Genomic DNA, 19,301 nt, shown 5'->3' on the forward strand with positions numbered 1-19,301 from the left:
AGATCCCAAGGATGTTCAAAAAGCAGTGAAATGAAGGCTGCCTTGGAAGAGCTTCCATTGTACTGGGAAGGAAGGGACCTTGACATGTAAGCAGATGGGTAGAGCTTGTGCAGGTCTGAGGTGAGAAAACCCTGGTAATGGGGTGGGGGAAGGACCAGGGACCATGTCCCAGAAGAGGTGATTCTTGAGCTGACTGTTGGAGGAAGGCCAAAGTTGTCAGCTGCAGCCCAAGTTGTGCTTAGCTCTTGTTTTTAGTCTGTGTTTAGGGTCCTTTCCCCAACCACAGCTGGTCCTGTAGTGCTTCCTTATGAAGATGACCCTGTTTTCTTGAGGGCTTTGCCAGTGAAGCATAAACTTCAGTCAGTGGGGAAAACCACCACCACCAAAACTCTGACTTTCAAGTCAGACTTCACCTCTGACACTGATATTTCTGTGATCTTAACAATTACCATCGTCATGTTCCCTGCATGCCACTTTCCCTAATCTGTAAAATGGGTGTGTTGGATGAACCAGAGTCTAAAGTGCTTTTTGCCTCTTGGTCCTTTCGCTTGTGAACTCTCCAGGGTCCTGCCAAGTTGAAAGGCTTTCAATGCAGGCTAATGAGGGACTTAAAGGCTCTACTCTGAAGACCTGCTTAGCAAACATTGGCAAGCTCCTCACCCCTCAGACACAAATACAGTGGGTTCTAAGTCAACAAACATTTATTATTTTTTGGCCAAAGCCACTCCTGCAGTCCATTTACTAAATGATATTTGGTGCAATCTGCATCAGGTACAGGAGCACCCACAGTAATGGTTCTTGCTGTAATGAATTACACTTAACATTGTTAGGATATAGATAAGGAATATGTGAAGGACTGGAAGGGACTGCTGAGGTCATAGAATCAAACCCCCTCATTTTACTGATGAAGAAACAGAAGCTCTGGTTAGTTAAGTGACTGCCCCCAGGCTTCACAGGTGAGATCATAGACCGCATCTCTAGAGCACAAAGGGACTTATGCTGTCTGCTACACCTTCATGGCTCAGTGGGTACAGTCAGGAAGACCTGAGTTCAAGTCTGGCCTCAGATACTTTCTAGCTAGGTGACCCTGGCCAAGGCATTGAACCTGTTTGAGTCAGTTTCCTTATCTGCAAAACTAGGATAATAATAGCACCTTTCCCCCAGGGATGCTGTGATGATCAGATGAGATATTTTATCAAGTCCTTTGCAAATTTTAAAGCACTCTGTAAATGCTTGTTGGTATACAGATAGGGCAGCTGAGGCCCAGAGAAGTTATATGCCCAAGATTACATAGGTAACTTCATGGATCCTAGATTATAACCTTAATGGTCCCTCAGTGGCCATGTAGTCAGACCCCTCATTTGATAGATGAGGAAACTCTGAAGTAGCTCTCTCAAGATCACACAGGAATTAAATATCAAAGGCTGGATATGAACCCAGATCTTCTGACACTCAATCCAGCAATCTTTTCCCTACTCTTTAATGCCCTCCCTTCTAGTCTGACCCCTGACCATGCTGGCAGCAGTGGGGAAGGCATCAGGGAAGGACCTAGTCAGCAAGTCATTGTTCTGATTAGAGAGTCCGGTCAGGTGTGGCCAGAATGTTGGACATCTGGAGCAACGTAAAACAGTTCATGCCCCCACGTGACCTCTCTGTGTGACCTGAAGTCTTAATGCCATTGAGATGTGTTTTTAAAGAGAAAAAAATATGGTGCCAGTGGAAATCTTACTGGATGAAATGTTCCTAAAACAAAGGTTTACAAGCACTGTATTCATGCATTGGAGGAAGGGATCCAGACCTGAGGCCTGATAAAGACATCTGAAAGCCATGTAGATGGGGGGGAAATGAGAAAACTGTGCTGGGCCCCTTTCCTAAGTGTAGGCACCATAGCTCCACCCTCATAGCAGAAGGTCCAGTCAGGATAGCAGAGGGGACTGGGGACAGCTGGGTGGGACCAGGGAACAGGAAAGGCATCAGGTGGGAGGTGCCATTTACCATGAGCTTTGAACGAAGCTTTTGTGTTTGCTTGTGTGATCATGGATGGACACTTAACCTCTGAGTTGCCTGATCTACAAAACTGGGGTAATCAGACCTGAGATACAGCATGGCATCATGGGCATAGGGCCATCCTTCCCATCAGGCATATCTACAGGTTCCTGGAGACATCCTTGCTGTATGACTCTATGTATGTAAATCCCTTCTCTTCTTTGGGTTAATAACACCTGAGAGGAAGGATGGCCTAGTGGATGGAGAGCCAGCCTCCAAATCAAAGAGGCCAGGATTTGTCTCTTGCAAAATATAATGACTTTTTGACTCCAGGCAAGTGAATTGACACCTCAGTGCTCCCCAGACTGCCCAGATGCCCATGGGCATTGACAAAGAAAACTTCAGCAATGAAATCCCAGGTCCTGAAGACCACCCCCCAAATTATAATTGTTAAATATGAATAATTCCTTCATTTGGACCCAAGGGCCTTGAATGCCTGCTACTGCTCCAGTCTATTATGAGCCCCTGCGTGGCCTTCAGAGCCTGACTCTTTCTCAGGCTTGTTCTACTTTGCCCCACTTCATGCTTCCTTCCCTCTAGTCAGAGTGCCCCCTCCCCCCGTGTTCTTCATGCACACACATGCACATCTCTTCTCTGCAGGCTTTTGCATAGGCTGTCTCACATGTCTAGAATGCCAGCCTTCCTCACTTCTGGCTGCCTTCAAAGCTCATTGTAAATGCCTGAAGCTTTTTCCTGTGCCCTGTCCCTGCAGCTACTCCCAGCACCCTTTGCCCCCCAATTGGATTCTCTGACTTCAGCCTCCATCAATGAGGGGGCCAGCACAGTCTTCTCCCCATTTCCCAGCAGCTCCATTGATTTTGGACTTCTCTCTCCTGCCCCTGGCCTGGCTCCTTTCCTCTGTGTCCCCCCTTCCTCGATGCCTTCCCCACGTTCTGCTTCCTTTTGTCCTCTCCCATCAGTAGATTCTGTGCTCCTGGAGGACAGAGGCTATTTGTTTTTATTTGTACTTGTATCCCCAGTGCTCAGCACAGCCCCTGGCCCTCTTTTGACCCTGCAGCTTTCTCTCTATTGATGTTACATGTAAACCTAAGCCCAGATATGCTCCACATGTTCTCTCCACTGTCCACTGCATGCACCTTGTGGGCAGGGACTTTCTCTTGGCTTTGTAACCTCAGCACAAGCCCTTAAGAAGTGCTGATTCATCGATTCCCCTGTGACCCCTCAGCATCTTGTTCGCCCTCCTCATTCTAGCTTTTAGCTTATCCCCGTTCTTAATGATAATATGAATATCATAACGAATGTACTCATTAACTCACACTTAACTCATGACTGCTCATACTCAAAGTTTTCTCTCCCTGCCTGCAATGCCAGGAGCCTAACATGAAGCTTCAGTAAATCCCAAGGCAAGTCTTTGCATTTCCTGGTTGTTGGGGAAAGTTTCTCTGACAAGTCTTGGTGTTCTACTTTCTACTTTCACCCCCTGAGCTCCTGGTTTTGTTCTCTTGGGCCAAAGTCTTTGCATTTCCTGGTTGTTGGGGAAAGTTTCTCTGACAAGTCTTGGTGTTCTACTTTCTACTTTCACCCCCTGAGCTCCTGGTTTTGTTCTCTTGGGCCAAACGGAATAAGTCCATTCCCTTTTCTACACAGTAACTCTTTAAATACTTGCATTTTCTCCTCTGGAGGCTCAACATCTTCAAAACCTTCAGCCAGTCCCATGTTATGAGCTTAGGGCTGGTGGCCATCTTGGATAGCTTTCTTTGACCATTCACAGTGTACTTTCTAGACCAGGGTGCCCAGAACTGTGTGCTTTGGTTCCTGAGCCCAGTGTCTTGATATAATAGGTGGTTCATGAACATTTCTCAGTCAACTTTCTTTGCAGTAATCTTCAGCTTTCTTGTTCTTGTATTTAATGCTTATTCCTTGGGATAGCCCTCCAAATACCCCAGAACAGCTCTTCTTTTCTCCTTAAACCTTCTCTTCTCTTGCCCAGAGTTATCCAGTTCAGATCCCTTAAAGGTCTAAATGTGTTATGGGAATACTTAGTTGTGTGGGTCACCCTGTTCTGCCCATGCTCTCAGCTAATATTGTTCCAAAATATGTGAACTGAATACAATGCTTTGTATTCAGTTGTGGCTGGACTGAGGTTAGAAATGAAATTAGGTATGGAAATACGTTTCACATGATCGTGCTTTTTAAACCTGTATCAGATTGCCTACTGTTGTGGGGAGGGAGAAAAATTTGGAATTCATCTTTCAAAAATGAATGTTGAAAACTATTTTTACATGTAATTGGGGGGAAAATATTATTAAGTATAAAAAGAAAAAAAAAGAAATGGAATTAGGTTTTGAGTGGGACTTTTCACCTCCTTGGTCCTGAGGGGCTATGCCTCAGTTGAAATGAGGGTGTTGGGTAAAGTCTGGGAGACGAAAACATTTGGGTTCCATGCTTGGGACCTATATGAAGTCACTTAACCACTCAGTTTAAAATGACTATAATACTGGCACCTGCCTTCCAGGGATCCTGTCCACTTCCAAAAGGCTCTTAGCAAAGCTTAAGGAGCTATGAAAATGCTCGTTGTTGTTTTGCCTTCATGCCATGACTAGATGGTAAACTCTGTGAAGGCTTGGACTTGGTGGATCTAAATGGTGATTCTCTCTTATCCCAAGCACACAGGGAGGCCCAGCATCTGTGAATTCAGTGAGATTCTTCCAGAGCTATGAAAAGCATGATGTTTGTTTGTTCTTGTGCAGTGTGGAGATTGTGCGAGAAGCCCATGAGTCTCTTGGGATCAGTATCGTGGGTGGGCAGACGGTGATCAAACGCCTGAAGAATGGAGAGGAACTGAAAGGCATTTTTATCAAGCAGGTCTTAGAGGACAGCCCAGCGGGAAGAACCAAGGCTCTTAAAACTGGAGACAAAATCCTAGAGGTAAAAAAAATAGCATCTTGCTGAAATATACAGATATCATGACACTGGCCGGTTGGGGAGGGTGGAGTAGGGGGGAACACAGGGATAAGGCCTGTGTGTGCTTTGTGTCTTTGATTCTTCCCAAAGACCCTCGTTTGGTTACCAGAGCCACAGTTGGACAAGGCTGCGTTGTGTCACCACAAAGAAAAGGAAAAAAAGAAACAGATTTTAAAAGGACTTTTTTACAAAATGAGACAGATGGTGGGAATCACGCTTCTCCCACAGTCTTTCACAAATTTCTAAATTTGAAGCCGACATGCCAGCGAGAGCCCCGTTCTTGTCTGGACTGAGGCATTGGCCCCTGGGAATCTAAGACTTCATGCTTTTCTGATGAACATTACAGATATCGGGCTTTGAGGGTGTGGGCCTGAAATTTAAGGGGCATGTCCTACCTTGCAGCCCCTCACTGTAAGCCCCCTTCGCATTGTGTTTATTAGGAGTGACCATCTCAGGCCTCTGCCTTCTTGGAAGTCCTGCCTTGCCTTTTTGTGTCCTTGAAGAAACTTTTTCCTCATTTGGCCGGAGGCAGGTTGTCTTTCTGGCTGCCTTTGAACTAGCATTGAGATGCCTTCTTTCTATCCCTCTTGGGTTGTCTAGATTAGAATGGTCAAATTCACAAGGTCCAGGAATTGGAAGGGACCTTGGAGGCCACCTTGTCCTGACTGTTTTTCAGGTACATTACTGTTACAATGGGCCCTTCTCTTCCATTCACTCACTCTGTGGCCATGGCAAATTCCTATGCCTCTCTGAACCTCAGATTTTTCATCTGTTAATTGAATAATTGCTTTCATTGTTATCTTTTTATCTCCAGCTCAATGCTTAGTATGGAGGAGGAGGTAAATGAGCTCTTAATGAATGGAATAACAGCCATTTTTGAGGCTGTCATTCTTGTGTGGCTGGCACTGTCTCTTCTGACTCAAAATCCCACCAACTCTTGCCCCAACTATCTTGAATCCCAGTTGAAATGAATGTCATGTGATATTTCTAAGGTCCCCTCTAAATCCAGGGGGATTTATATGAAGTTTCTTTTTAAAAATATGAATATTTAATTTTTTATTTATTAAAATTAAATTTAAATAAAAATTTAAATAAAAATTAAAATTTATTTAATTTTTATATGAATATATATGTATCATGTATTCATACATATTATATGAAGTTTCTTTTTTTGTAGTTTCAATTTGTAAATTTTTTTATTTTTTAAAAATTTATTTATTTTTAGTTTTCAACATTCATAGCCACAAAATTTTGAGTTCCAAATTTTCTCCCCATCTCTCCCCTCCCCCCACCCTATAACGCCTTACATTTTGATTGCCCCTTCCCTCAATGTGCCCTCTCTTCTATTACACCCCTCCCTTCCCTTATCCCCATCTTCTCTCTTTTCTTGTAGGACAAGATAGATTTCTATACCCCATTACCTATATTTCTTATTTCCCAGTTATATGCAGTAACAATTCTCAACATTCATTTCTAATACTTTGAATTTCAACTTCTCTCCCTTCCTTCGTTCCCACCCATCCCCATTGAGAAGGCAAGCAATTCAATATAAGCTATATATGTGTAGCTTTGCAAAAGACTTCCATAATAGTCATGTTGTGTAAGACTAACTATATTTCCCTCCATCCTGCTCCCCATTTCTTCTATTCTCTCTTATGACCTTGTCCCTTCTCAAAAGTATTTACTTCTTATTACTCCCTCCTCCCATTTGCCCTCCCTTCTATTATCCCCCCCACCCCACTTGTCCCCTTATATGAAGTTTCTTAATTATATATGCATATAATAACAATTATATTTTCAGTGTTTTGGGCAATTGGGCATTTAGGTGGATAGAGTGATACAGGGGATAGAATGCTGGGCCTGGAATTAGAAAGACTTGTCTTCCTGGGTTTGTTTCTGGCCTCAGATGCCCTGTGACCCTGGGCAAGTCACTTAATTAACCCTGTTTGCTGAAGTTTCCTCATCTGTAAAATGAGCCGGAGAAGGAAACCACTCTAGTACCTTTGCTATGAAAATCCAAACAGGCTTATGAAGACTCAGGCATGACTGAGAAACAATTGGATACTCTCATATCTATATATAGAATCTGTTGATATATTGAATATATTCATTACATATTGAATATTTCCTCTACATCTCTTCAATATATTCAATATATTTTCAATATTTTGTAGATATGTTGAAGAGATATTCAATACATGTTGAATAAATTTTTTGCATACGTTTGTAACAAGATACAGCAGAGGGGCTATGCATTCTAGAGAAAATGTTGCCCTATCTTGGCAAAGAGATTTGCCTGTATTAATGAAATCCTGGGTCCAGTCCGGTAGGCATGTTCACTTGTCATGTGTCCCATGTGACATTTTTTAAGTCCAGGGATAGCTTTTGTTGTTATTTCAGTTGTGTGGTTATGATGATGGCTTGATCAAAGGCTGTCCCCCTGCCATGCTGTCCTACAAACTTGATATCTCATTAACCAACATCTATTTTTCAACATTTTAAAATGTTGACATTTCTTTCAAAAATGATTTTGTGCCATGTTAAATTTGGCAAAATTAATTTTTATCGGCTGTGGACTTGTTCCATGTCCCTGATCTCCTGGCTGGAACACTCACAGGAACTGTTGTCTTCATCTATGAAATCCACCAAACACCTGTGGAAATATGGTCAGTCATTTGTGTTTTTCAGGTTTCAGGTGTGGATTTGCAAAATGCAACACACCAGGAAGCTGTTGAAGCCATCAAGAGTGCTGGAAATCCAGTTGTTTTTGTCGTGCAGAGCTTGTCATCCACACCAAGGGTAAGCTGTCTTAGGCATTAAACATCTTTCAAACATTTTTGGAATCCTTCGTTTTCCTGTGGTCTCTGCTCTCTTTTAGCCAGGACTTGTTCCTTACACCTTCTAGCCCAATTTCAGGAACGTGGACATTAATTCTACCCTGCCTTTAACTTAGAGGCTTAATGGTCTGACCTAAGCCAACTCATTCTTGTCATTCAGTGATTCCAAAACAGATCTCTTTCTTTTGAAAGGAGGATGGTTTCACAGCTTAAATTTCACTTACTGTGTAACTGAACTGTGTAAGTGCTAGCTGGATCTGCCAAACCCCGAGAGGTTGTGATTAGTGATTTCAGAGTCTGTAACTTTCCAGTGCATTGTAGTGAAAAGAGCCCTACATTTGAAGTCAGAGGACCTTGCCTCCAGTTCAGGTTTTCTTGTTTATTCCCATATGTGACAATCACTCCATTCTGGTGGACCTCAGTTTCCTTATCTACAAAGTGAGAGTATTGAATAAGATGACCATTGAGGTCCCTTGCAACGCTAGATCTTGTACAAAATCTTTGACCTTGTACCAGCCTTTGCCACTTCCTAGCCTTGTGCCATCAGACCAGTCATTTCACCTCTGTAGAGCTCAGTTTCCTCTTCTGAATAATGAGGAGCATATGGTAAATGGGCTCTGAAGTCCCTCCAATGTTGATAATGTGACTCCATTATCATAGGGACACCAAGGGGTGAGAATTACAGCATCTTAGAGTTAAGAAGGGCCTAAGAGTTCATATGTTTCAAGCCACATGGGTCCAGGAATCCCTTCTGCTTCATAATGGACGCTCTTTGGTCACTGTGGCTTAGCATAGCACCTGGCACTTAACAAGAGCTATGCGTATTTATTTTATTTTTTCCTTCCTGCCCAGAGAACTGTCCAGTGAGGAACAATAATCTGTGCCTCATGCAGCCCATTTAAATTTGGGACATCTCTCATTGTTTCAAGCTTTTCTTTACATCCAGCTTCAATTTACCCCTTTTGCAATTCCCAACTGTGGTGCCCAGTTCTTCCCTCTGGGGCGAAGTAACCTGCTTTCACATGACAGCCTTCCAGTACTTGCTCCCTAAGTCCCCTTTTTGCTACAATAAATATTTCCAGTTTCTTCCACTTATCTCAAGGCCCTTATACTTTAATTGTCTGAGTTACCTTCAAACTTTTTTGTTTTATTAAATCTCTTATGAGGTAAGAAAATAAATTGCTTTAAGGTCTGTTTATAAACATGGAAATTGAGGAGTAGAAATTCCAAGCTGGCAAAGCTGAAGTATCAACATGGTTTATCCTGGTTCCATTTATGAAGGATTAGCCTAGAAGGCTGAACTAGGAGCTATGCTTGGGAATAGCAGAGACACTGGTATAGGATGTGTTGGGAGTTCCTAAGACCTCAAGCTCTTCCAAGATATTATGGACCCCTTTGGGCACTGGGGACAGTATGCCTGCAATCAAAGGAATTTAAGTCCAAGTTCCTTTGGAAATCTCTTCTTCCTGATGTTCTGTGGTTCTTTCCTCCCTTTAATTCTCATGCTTTTAGCTCCCAGTTAGTGCTGGGCCTGTGTGGTTCAGGTTCATTTCTACGTGGCACCATTTTTGTTAGAAATGTTTTAACAGTGTTCTAGCAAATTAAATGCCTTTATCTTACCTTCTTAGCTATTGATTTCTGACCTGGATACTACTCCTGGGAGTTATTTATCACAAAATGAGATTTGGGGCAGAACCTAAACACCATCCTTGACCCTCTGTGCCTGTTTTGTTCTCTCTCCAACCACATTTCAGCTCCAGAGATGCACACTAATTTTCGTTTCTGTGAAATAGAGTTCTCTGAATGATCTAAGCAATCTCAATATTGTTATAGTCCATAATGAGCTGTAGCATTTCCTGAGCTGTATTTATCCTCAACCATCATCTTTCTTGTGCGTTACATTTTTAAGTGAATCCACTGAGTTACTTCACTTATGCATCAGAGAACATTTCCCATAAATTTCATAGAAGGATTACTCATAAATCTCACAGAGTAGTATTAGATAATTGTTTGAAATGTAATACTGTTTTTTCCTTTGGGTGTGGGGGGACAGGTAATCCCTCCTGTGACTTCCAAGACCAGCCATCCTCTCAAAACCCAGGACCAAGAAAAAGAAGATAGGAAAGAAAAGGTGATTGTTGGCATCCTTTCTTAGTGAGATGCCCTTATTTCTTCTTTTCACTCTTATTCTTGATGCGCTGAATCAGAACATACAGTAAACATTTATGGAGAAACTGCTCCATGTGGAACTGCTCTCAGGAGACAGGCAGAGATAAGTAAGATATGAGCCCTGCCACAATCATCCTAATAGTCGTTTTACCTGAAACATGAAACAAGATTTAAATTGACTTCATCAGAAATATTCAATTTTAGAGGGGGTGGGGCAGGGAATGAGCCTTGTTCTTTACTTTCCTTATGATGAAAGAAGACCCTGGCGTACATGAAGTGTCCACTGGGAGTGACTAGTGTGAGGCCCCTAGAAGAAGAAGTGGGCCATATAGTAACTCCTGTTTTGGCTAATTATTCTCTGGGCCTTCTCCCCCACGTGAATGTACAGTCCATAAAGAAACTTCCTAACTGATGCTGGGATCTCTATCCTGTAGCACCGTGATTGGCCTCCAGTAAGTCTCTAAAACATTCTTTTTCCAAATGTGTCTGTCTAACTCTTTACAGATCTCTCTATCTATCTAATAAGTATATTGGTTTTTACACATCTGATAGGTTGTAAGTGCTGTCAGCTCCCTCTGAATCCCTTAATGGGCTACCTTTCGTCATCAGATTGTAAGCTCCATGCAGTGAAGGACCTTCTTGCTCACCAATGCACTAATATGTAGCTCATATCATAAATATATAAAACATTCTCTAGATCTCTTCTGTCTGTCTTTCACTCAGATTTATGTACTGAACACATTTGTTTCTATACTACTAAAGGTTTCTATGCATTAATCAAACACCTCTAAATTTCACTGCCCTGAGACAATCTCCCAGTCAGTTTGCCCTAGTTATTGCTTCCGTCCCTTCCCTCAAGTACTGTACAATCACTTGGAGATATAAAATTTGTATACTTATATAAAATTTTTATATTTGGATGGGATAACAGACAAAAGATAGGGACTTAATAGAAGAAGATTAAGGAGTGACAGGAATATACAGAAGAACTATACAAGAAAGATCTGAACGTCACTGATAACTAGCTTCCATTTAGAACACGCACACGCACACACATACACACTCGCCATCATTTGTTCAGAGACTCATTGATGAGTTGGTGGGTACCCTATTAATTTCCTATTTTTTAATTCTACAACAAGAGATTTTTATGCATTTAGGTCCTTTTCCTCTTTGATTTATTGTGGATTTAGAAGTGATATTTCTCAGTCAGTGGAAAGGCACAGCTTACTTTTGGGGTATGACATAGTTTCTTTTTTTGTTTTTACCACTCATTTATTGGAAGATGGTTTTTGGTCATATACTTATGTTAATTCTCTATATCTCTTGGATATCAGACTTTTATTCAAATATATGTTGCAAAGATTTTTCCCTTTGTAAACTGACAGTTTTCCTTTCTCCTCCTAGTTCGAAAGCTTCTCAATTTATTGCAGTCATAATGGTCTATTTTTTCTTTTATCATCCCTAATCTCTTGCTTGGTTACAGATTCTCCCCTTAATCAATGTTGTGAAAGTATCTTCATTGCTTTTCCTCTATTTTTTCATGTAAGTGACTTTCATCTAGGTTCCATCCATATGGCCCTTACTGGAATGATCTGTGATGTCATGCACTAAATCTGGTTGTTGGTTAGCCCCCCTCTCCCAACTCCTCTCCAGTTTTCTCAGCCACCAGGACTGGGATTTGAATTCAACTCTAGCTCCAGATCTAGTGATTTTTTTCCACCAACTGCCATTCCAGCCTCTGTTTGAAGACTTCCAAAGATGGGGAAATTACTAGTTTCCAAAGCAAAGCATTATAATTTTCTTTCTCTCTAATTGTTGGGAAGATTTTCCTTACGTTAAGTTTAAGCTTATCTCTTTGCAATTTCCACCTATCACTTGCTTTCTTAGATGAACAGTTATGTCTATGGATGGATGGATTGATAGGAAGGAAAGAAGGAAAAAAGGAAGGAAGGAAGACAGACAGAGACAGAGGATTTATTAAGTGTTTACTTTGTGCCATTGTACTAACCTCAGACAATACAAACAGAAGAGAAGAAAGAAAGAGTGCCTCCTGTAGGGTATTTGCATTCTAAAGGAAGATGAACACACATTCAAGAGATTTCAAAAGACCGGGGGATGTAAGGGGCCTTTGGGGGGCCCGGAGACAAATGGAGAAGTTGTAGTGGGGAAGAAAGGTTAAGGTGAAAATGGCTACCATAGAGGGGCTGTGGACAAACTGACCAATCAGAAGAGGCGTTAGGGGTTGTGCTTTTGCCAATATGAGGAGGCTCCTGGGGATGGAGTGTTACAGGTGGTCTTGGCCTCAGGTGTGTCCATCAGTGCAGATAAGAAAGGGCTTTTCAGTCAGCATCTATTAGAGGCAAACTCGATATTTTATTAGCTTTCCAAGATGACTAAGTGTAAATCGTTAATGCTATCAGGGCTTTCACCTACCCTCATCCCTCCAGTAATAGCAATGGGAAAGTTATGCCCTGGGACTTCAGGATTTTTCTTTTGTTATTAATTTTTCATAACTTCTGAATGGCTTCCTATAGAGTGTCCATTTGATTCCTGCATTCCTTAATCTCTGTGGAAGCAGCTGTATTTCACTGTTTGGCAGGGTCAGCAGCCTAATGACTCTCTGAGCTCTTAAAAGTAGTTCTACCGTGTTTGTGCTCTGAGTTGGAAAGTTGGATGAACGTATCGGCACTTCACCAGACGAGATGTGTATTGGGCCACAATTCACGAATTCGATGAACTCAGCTTTGAAGGAGAGGACCTTTGGAGGAAGGTGCTAGAGTGCGTAGATAGCTGGTCTGGCCATTCCTCAGAGACCCTTCCAGCATTTCTAGATATGTCTTAAAAATGTTACTTAAGAGTAAAACCCCCTTTTTTAATGACTTTGAAAGCAAAGGTATTTCCACTTAGAGGAAACTTGAGCCTGATTAATTAACCTGTTAATTAAAAATGAGAACTTTTCCGTTTGGAATTCACATGGTCTTCTAGGTTGTGTGTGTACCTATGCAAACAAATACATGTATGTGTATACAATAGGTGAAATACCTAGGGAACTCCCAGCAAGAAAAGTCCCCAGCCCAATGCTGATCAGCACCTGTTCTGTACTGTCATCTCAGAGGGTTGTCTGGGGCTTTGAAAGGTTAAATCAGAGGGCAAAAAAGTCAGCGTGCGTCAGAGGTGGAACTTGGAAGTCAGGTCTTGTTCATCTGGAGACTTTTCTCTGTCTATATGTGACTTTCTCCCCAGCTGATGGGCACCTCCGCAATTTCCAGACAAAAAAGCTGCTCTAACTGTTTTTGTACAGGTAGGTCCTTCCCCCATATCTCCTTTTTTTTTCCCTCTCTCTCTTTGGGATACAGCCCTAGGAGTGATATTGCTATGTCAACGGGCAGGCAGTTTTATAGTCCTTTGGGCATAGTTCCAAATTGCTCTCCAGATCAGTTGACAACTCTACCAACAATGTATTAGTATTCCAATTTTCCCACATCTGCTCCAACATGCAACATTTTCCTTTTTTCTCATATTAGCCCATTTGAATGACATGAGGTGGTACCTCAGAGTTGTTTTAATTTGTGTTTGTCTAATCAATAGTGATTTAAAGCATTTTTTTCATAGGACCATAAAAAGCTTTAATTTCTTCATCTGAAAAATGCCTACTCATACCGTTTGACCATTTGTTGATTGGGCTATTGTTGAACGTATTCTTTAGTAGTGGGTAACCACTAACGTCCCTTTTAGTTCTTGAAATTCTGTGATTTGTGAGGTCACAGATCTCCGTTGAGTGGTGACCTTGGGGCCCTTTTTGTTTCAGTCCTCTTGTTTTACAGGTATATCGACTGAGGCCCAGGTAGCTTAGATGAGTTGTCTGAGGTCACCCAGAGGTGGGATTTGAACCCAGGCCAGCTGATTCAAGAGACAATGAATCCTTTCTGCTGTGTGATGCTGTTTCACCTGTTCTGGGATCCTGGCCTTGCTAAATAATTTTTATGAATTTGGTTAGATATAAATAAAGCATTGTTCTTCATCTTGGAGAACTTGTGAAGGGACCGTGGGAGGGTGGTAGATACAATGCTGACCTTGGAGCCAAGAGCCCCTTTCTCTATCAGCCTCTCCTCCTACCTACATTTTGGCCATCCTCCTGCTCCTCCTTGAACCCAGACTTTGTTCCCTGGCATTCTGGGCATTTATGGCTAACTTTTCACCCTATCTTGCCCATAATTCACCCCACATGCCACTTCCCATCAATATGAAAACCTTGCCTTTTTGCAGGTACTCTCTTCCTTCCATGTTCCCACTCCCAACTTCCCTTTAGGTGTTATCTCTTCCTTTTAGATTTAATCTAATTCTTCATTAATTAAGTAAATAATTTCATCTACATTTTAATGAATCTAGGCTCCTTGAAGCCAGTTTCCTCATTAAGTGGTTGGGCTGTGTGGCCTCTAAGGTTATTTGTGGCTCTTCTATCCCATTCTTCCTTCTTTCCCTTCCTTTTCCCTTTTTCCGTTCTTTTTTTCTTGCTTTCCCCTCTCCTTCCCTCTCTGTCTCTTCTCTCCTTTTCTTCCTCTTTCTATCCCTCTTTCCTTTCCTGCCTTTCTTCTTGTTTTCCTTCCTTGTGGCTCTCTTTTATCTTTCCATCATCTTTTTTCCTCTCATTCTCCCTCATTCATTCAGTTCCTCCATTTCTTCCTCTCTTGTTTCATTTGATCCTGCCCACCAAGCTTCCGTCCTTCATTTTTGCAGGCACTCATCCCCTGATTGAGATCCATATCTGTGTTGGCCCTCTTCGTTAATTTTTTTTTTGGAAATGGTCCTCTCTGCAAGAGAGTCGTTCAAATGGTCGTTCAAGTGTCCTTACATTGAAATCTATAAGTATGCCCCTGATCTAAGTGAAAACTGGGCAGACACTGAGAATCCAGTACTGCGCAAGTGGAAACTCATCAGGGATTTCTGCAAAGATCAAAGTTTAAATTCTCTTCTGTGAAGTCCATGTGAGCATGAAGCTGTTCCATTATGCATGATTCCTGACTGCTCCTCCTTTGGACCAAGGACCCAGGGCTCCATTAGCAATATTCAGTCTTGTGCAAAGCTTTGCAGTTTGCAGTCACTGTTTCAGTCAGTGCACTCCCATTTCTGATAGCCCAGTGTGTCTGCACACGTGCCTAAGTACTTAGCAGTCCATTCCAGGGTAAACACCTCTGGCCGTTGCCTGATGAGTCTGAATTTTTTAATTTAATTCATCAGATGTAACAAGAGGCAGCATGATGTCATGGCATCCCTATAATAGTGCCTGAGACATTGTAAGTGATTAATTAGCGCTTTTCCTTTCATTCATTCATTGTATCCTAGACAGATCTTTCCAAATTTGTAAGTTACCAAATAGATCAAATTAATGTTAGAAGGAGCTTCCTACAGTAAAAAAAGAAAAAAAAAATCGAGCCTTCCTCTCCCCCAAAATACAAACTCCCAACTCACCCACAAAAGCCCTCCTTGCTTCTCAGGTTAACTGTTGCAATCGCTTTCTGATTGATGGCGCTGCCTGCCCCTCTCAAATGCACCATGTGGCTCTTTGCAGTGCCTTAACCAATCATTTCATTCCCCTGCTGAGGACGGTTCTTCACTGACTCCCTGTGCCTCTAGGATAAAATATGAATTCTTATATTTGGTGTGATTTCATCTTATTTTTCCAGGCTGACTCAAATTTCCTCTCTCTCTATTCCCAGACATAGACATTCTCTCTCCATTCAAGTTGTCTTACTGGCTGTAGGTCATACACACCACTTCATCTCCACACTGTTACACAGCTGGTGTCCTATATTTGTTTTGGGTTGATATTGTTTTTTAATTCAGCTATGTTTTATTTTCTATTTTGAATTTTCTCCATCTTCTCCTCCCCAACTCATCATGAAGGCAAGAAAAACAAATCTTGGTATAAACTATGTTAGCCTCGTCTTCCTCCTTCTCTTCCCCCCTGTATCCCCCCTCGCCCCCCATCAAAAAGAGGCTTCAGTTTTCCCTCTGAGTCCATCAACTCTATATCTGTAGATTGGGAGCAGATTCCACTGTGAGTCCTTTGGGTTTGTGCTTGGTCATTGTGTTGAGCAGAAATCCTAAGTCTTTGAGTTGTTTACCTTTGCAATAGAGTTGTGGAAATTCTTCTGGTTCTGCTCCTTTCATTTTGCATCTGTTCATGTCTTGGAATTAGGTGCTCTTTCTTCTGCCTCTGCCTGTTATGATCTCATGGTCCCTTGAAGGCTCAGCTCAGCATCTTTCCTCCAAAATTACTGTTCATTTACCTCACGCGTATTTTGTCTTTACCTTTCTGGGTCCATGTTATTCCCCTCTTCTCTCTGTAGAATGTGGCCCACTTGAGCTGGGATAGACTTGTCTCAATTTGCCTTTGTAACCTAAATGCCTAACACAACCCCTGGCTCATGACAGACCCTTAGTAAATGTTTTTGGAATGAATGGATCATTTTGATTTCATTTAATGCTTGCCTTCCAAATACCAGTTCCCTGCCATTGGGACAGCATCCTTTCAGATTCACTATAATCACAGACCAGTTATTCTCAGCTGACTAAAGTGCTTCCTGCTCTTAGCCACTTTGTTCTTTGAAACCTAATTGAATATAAGAAGGGAAATCTTGTATCTGAACAAGCCGGAATCCAGTTACTTGGAGATTTATGGATTGCCTAGACCTCCCTGCTCTCTCTCTTTAGCTGCCTCATCCTCTCCTAGAGAGTTAGCATGTTGTTTTTTTTTCCCCGATATCGAAAGAACTGTGAGTACACAGATAAGGTAATCTTGCCATAAGTTTTCTTGTCTCTTAATTGACTTTTTTCGGTCTAGGGTACTTTGTATACCATGAAATGGCTTTTTAGCAGAGACAGTGAATGCATGAGATGTTCTGAAATTCTCATAGTAAGGGAAAATTCCTAACTTTGGTGATATTTGGAAAGATAAACAAAGGCCAAGCCATGGGTCAGCGGTATACCTGGAGTTCGATGGCTATAATTTCCACTGTTTCTTACGAGCTCTGGCAACTTTAAAAAAAGAAACTCTGTTACTCTTGTAAGTGAAAGGCCAATTTCTGTCATCCATTTGGATTTATTTCATTTTAGTTGCATTTTTAAAGAAGTATATATCTCTGATTTTGAATTTGGGGTTTGATTGTTTTGGGGGGTCAATATCTAATGTGATTCATTGTATGTTAAGCCTGAAAGTGGCATGTGGATAGGGGGGCCCTTTCCTCTTTGGGGAAGTAATATGATCTTTTGGTTAAAACAAGGAACCACAGAGTGGTCTCTTATGGTTTCTAATTCCTGATTCCACTGCTGACCCTTGGCTGTTGCATAATCTTCTCACTTGAGGAATATGGCTAGAAGGGAATGGTTGACATTGACCAACCTGCTCAGTTCCTGAGATCAGAGAGAGCGTATGTTACCATTTGGTTTTTGCCAGTCCTCTTGGTAATTTCTGCTTACGTCCAGCTTGTCATTTACCATGAAGAAGAGAAAGCTAATAGTTAACTCTTCCCTCCTTCTTATACCCTGCAGAGAAAGAGTGGTGCACCCCTTCCTATGAAACTGCCCCCCCCTTACAGGGCCCCTGACGAGGACAGTGACGATGATGAAGAGGAAGAGAGCAGATTTACTGAGGGTGAGTACTTTTCTAATTCTCAGCAAGGACACTGGTATTTCCGTCATAACTGAAAAGATAAACTTTCATTATTAATGAGGGAACACATAAAGTTTTTGACCACTTAATCAAAGGTAACTTTTATTGCCCAAACTCTATTTTCTTTAACATTTTTCTCTTGAGTTATAAAAAGCGTGCATCTATTTGGGAAACATTCTCACACTGTCTCTTACATATTCCCTGTCCTCAAATTCCTGATGTGGAATGGCAAATTCCAGAATGACAGTTTTAAACTAAAAAAAAAAAATATCCTAAAGGTGAGCCATATGTTCCAGCTGGTTCCACGTTCTTTGAATGAGTGGAAAGCATTTTTGGTTTCGATGACACAAATGAACAGATAAGCCGACTATGCTTTTGTCCTTGGCTTGTGATACATTTCGCTACTTTGTTTTTCATCAGCCAAAGCAGACCTAAGTGAGTGATCATGTATGATCTAGGCTAAAATGGAATTTGTTTTTACTTCAGTTGACTAGATGAGGGGAAACCTCGTACAGCACTAGGTTGATGCATCAGTCATAGAATATGTACATGGAAAATAGCCAACATTTCTATATTGCTTTAAAGTTTACAAAGGTCTTTTAAAAACATCTCATTGCATTGTATAGCCTACACGAAGACATCTGGAGGAAAAATGCTTCAAGAGAGCAAAGAAAAATTCTGAAAACATTAATTACAAAATGTGAAGTTATAAAAAGATAGTAGGATCATCTACCTCAGTCCCCTCATTATATAGAGGAGGAAAGAGTTGTGTGGTCCTATTTACTGACATCACAGGTTATTTATCATAGGTAAATCTGAGATCGTCTCGGCCAAATCCTTTATTTTATAGATGGGTAAACTGAACCTAAGTTGTTAGAGTGACTTTACTAAGGTCATACATCTACTAGCTAATAGTTGAGACTGGAACCCTATCTATCTCACAGTCTAGTGGTCTTCTTCTGTACTATATTACTTCCCTAATATTTGGGTCTTGGAGGTCAGAGCAGCCCTGATCTCAATACCCCTGTAACCATGTGCCAACATTTGTTTTGTTTGTTTAGAACGTTACAGTTAATATTTTAGAAGCCAGGAAAGTCAATATTCCTTTATCCTTTGACATGCTCGGATAGCTTAGGTTGAAAAATTGCAGGCTTGTTTTAGTATGATTTCCTAATATGTAGGAGCTCTTAAACAAGAAAAAGGTGCCACCTGACAATATAATGCAAGAAACATTTATTAATCATCATCTCTATGCTGCCCTCTATACTAGACCATATTAGAAACGACACAAGCCCTTCCCTAGTGAAGCTGATAGCCTAACTTGGGGGAGTGAAGGGGGCGGGGAGAGGCAGCCACAAAAATGACAGCATTGTAGAATAAGAGGCACAAGGCACCTTATTCCAACTCCCTCATTATTCTGATGAGATGATTGAGCTCCTCTTTGTATCCCTAGAGCCTAGGACAGGCTCTTCTGTGGTATAATTAGTTACATTAGGCTGGGATCCGTGATATCATTAATATAGGCACCTCCACTGGGAGGACGCTCTTCTACCAGTACAGGTTGGCATCTCTATAGCTAAAGGTCTTACAGAGTAACCTTAAATGACTTGCTCAGTATATTTCAGAAGAGGAACTTCCTGGCTTTTCAA

At 41.6% G+C, this 19,301-nt stretch overlaps 1 protein-coding gene across 3 annotated transcripts in view; it reads left to right on the forward strand.

The window, feature by feature from the left end:
* The window catches only part of PATJ (PATJ crumbs cell polarity complex component), a 325,916-nt gene that overhangs the window by 137,627 nt on the left and 168,988 nt on the right, over positions 1-19,301 (forward strand). For 2 of the 3 annotated variants that reach the window (XM_072649698.1, XM_072649701.1), the window contains 4 exons: positions 4,758-4,935; positions 7,660-7,770; positions 9,862-9,939; positions 17,532-17,634. In XM_072649698.1, coding sequence (XP_072505799.1) covers positions 4,758-4,935; positions 7,660-7,770; positions 9,862-9,939; positions 17,532-17,634 — 470 coding nt within the window. The remainder of the gene's footprint in view (positions 1-4,757; positions 4,936-7,659; positions 7,771-9,861; positions 9,940-17,531; positions 17,635-19,301) is intronic. The other variant, XM_072649699.1, reaches the window with a different exon arrangement.

The sequence above is a fragment of the Notamacropus eugenii genome, chromosome 2 (assembly GCF_028372415.1).
Source record: "Notamacropus eugenii isolate mMacEug1 chromosome 2, mMacEug1.pri_v2, whole genome shotgun sequence".
In the NCBI taxonomy this organism is placed as follows: domain Eukaryota; kingdom Metazoa; phylum Chordata; class Mammalia; order Diprotodontia; family Macropodidae; genus Notamacropus; species Notamacropus eugenii.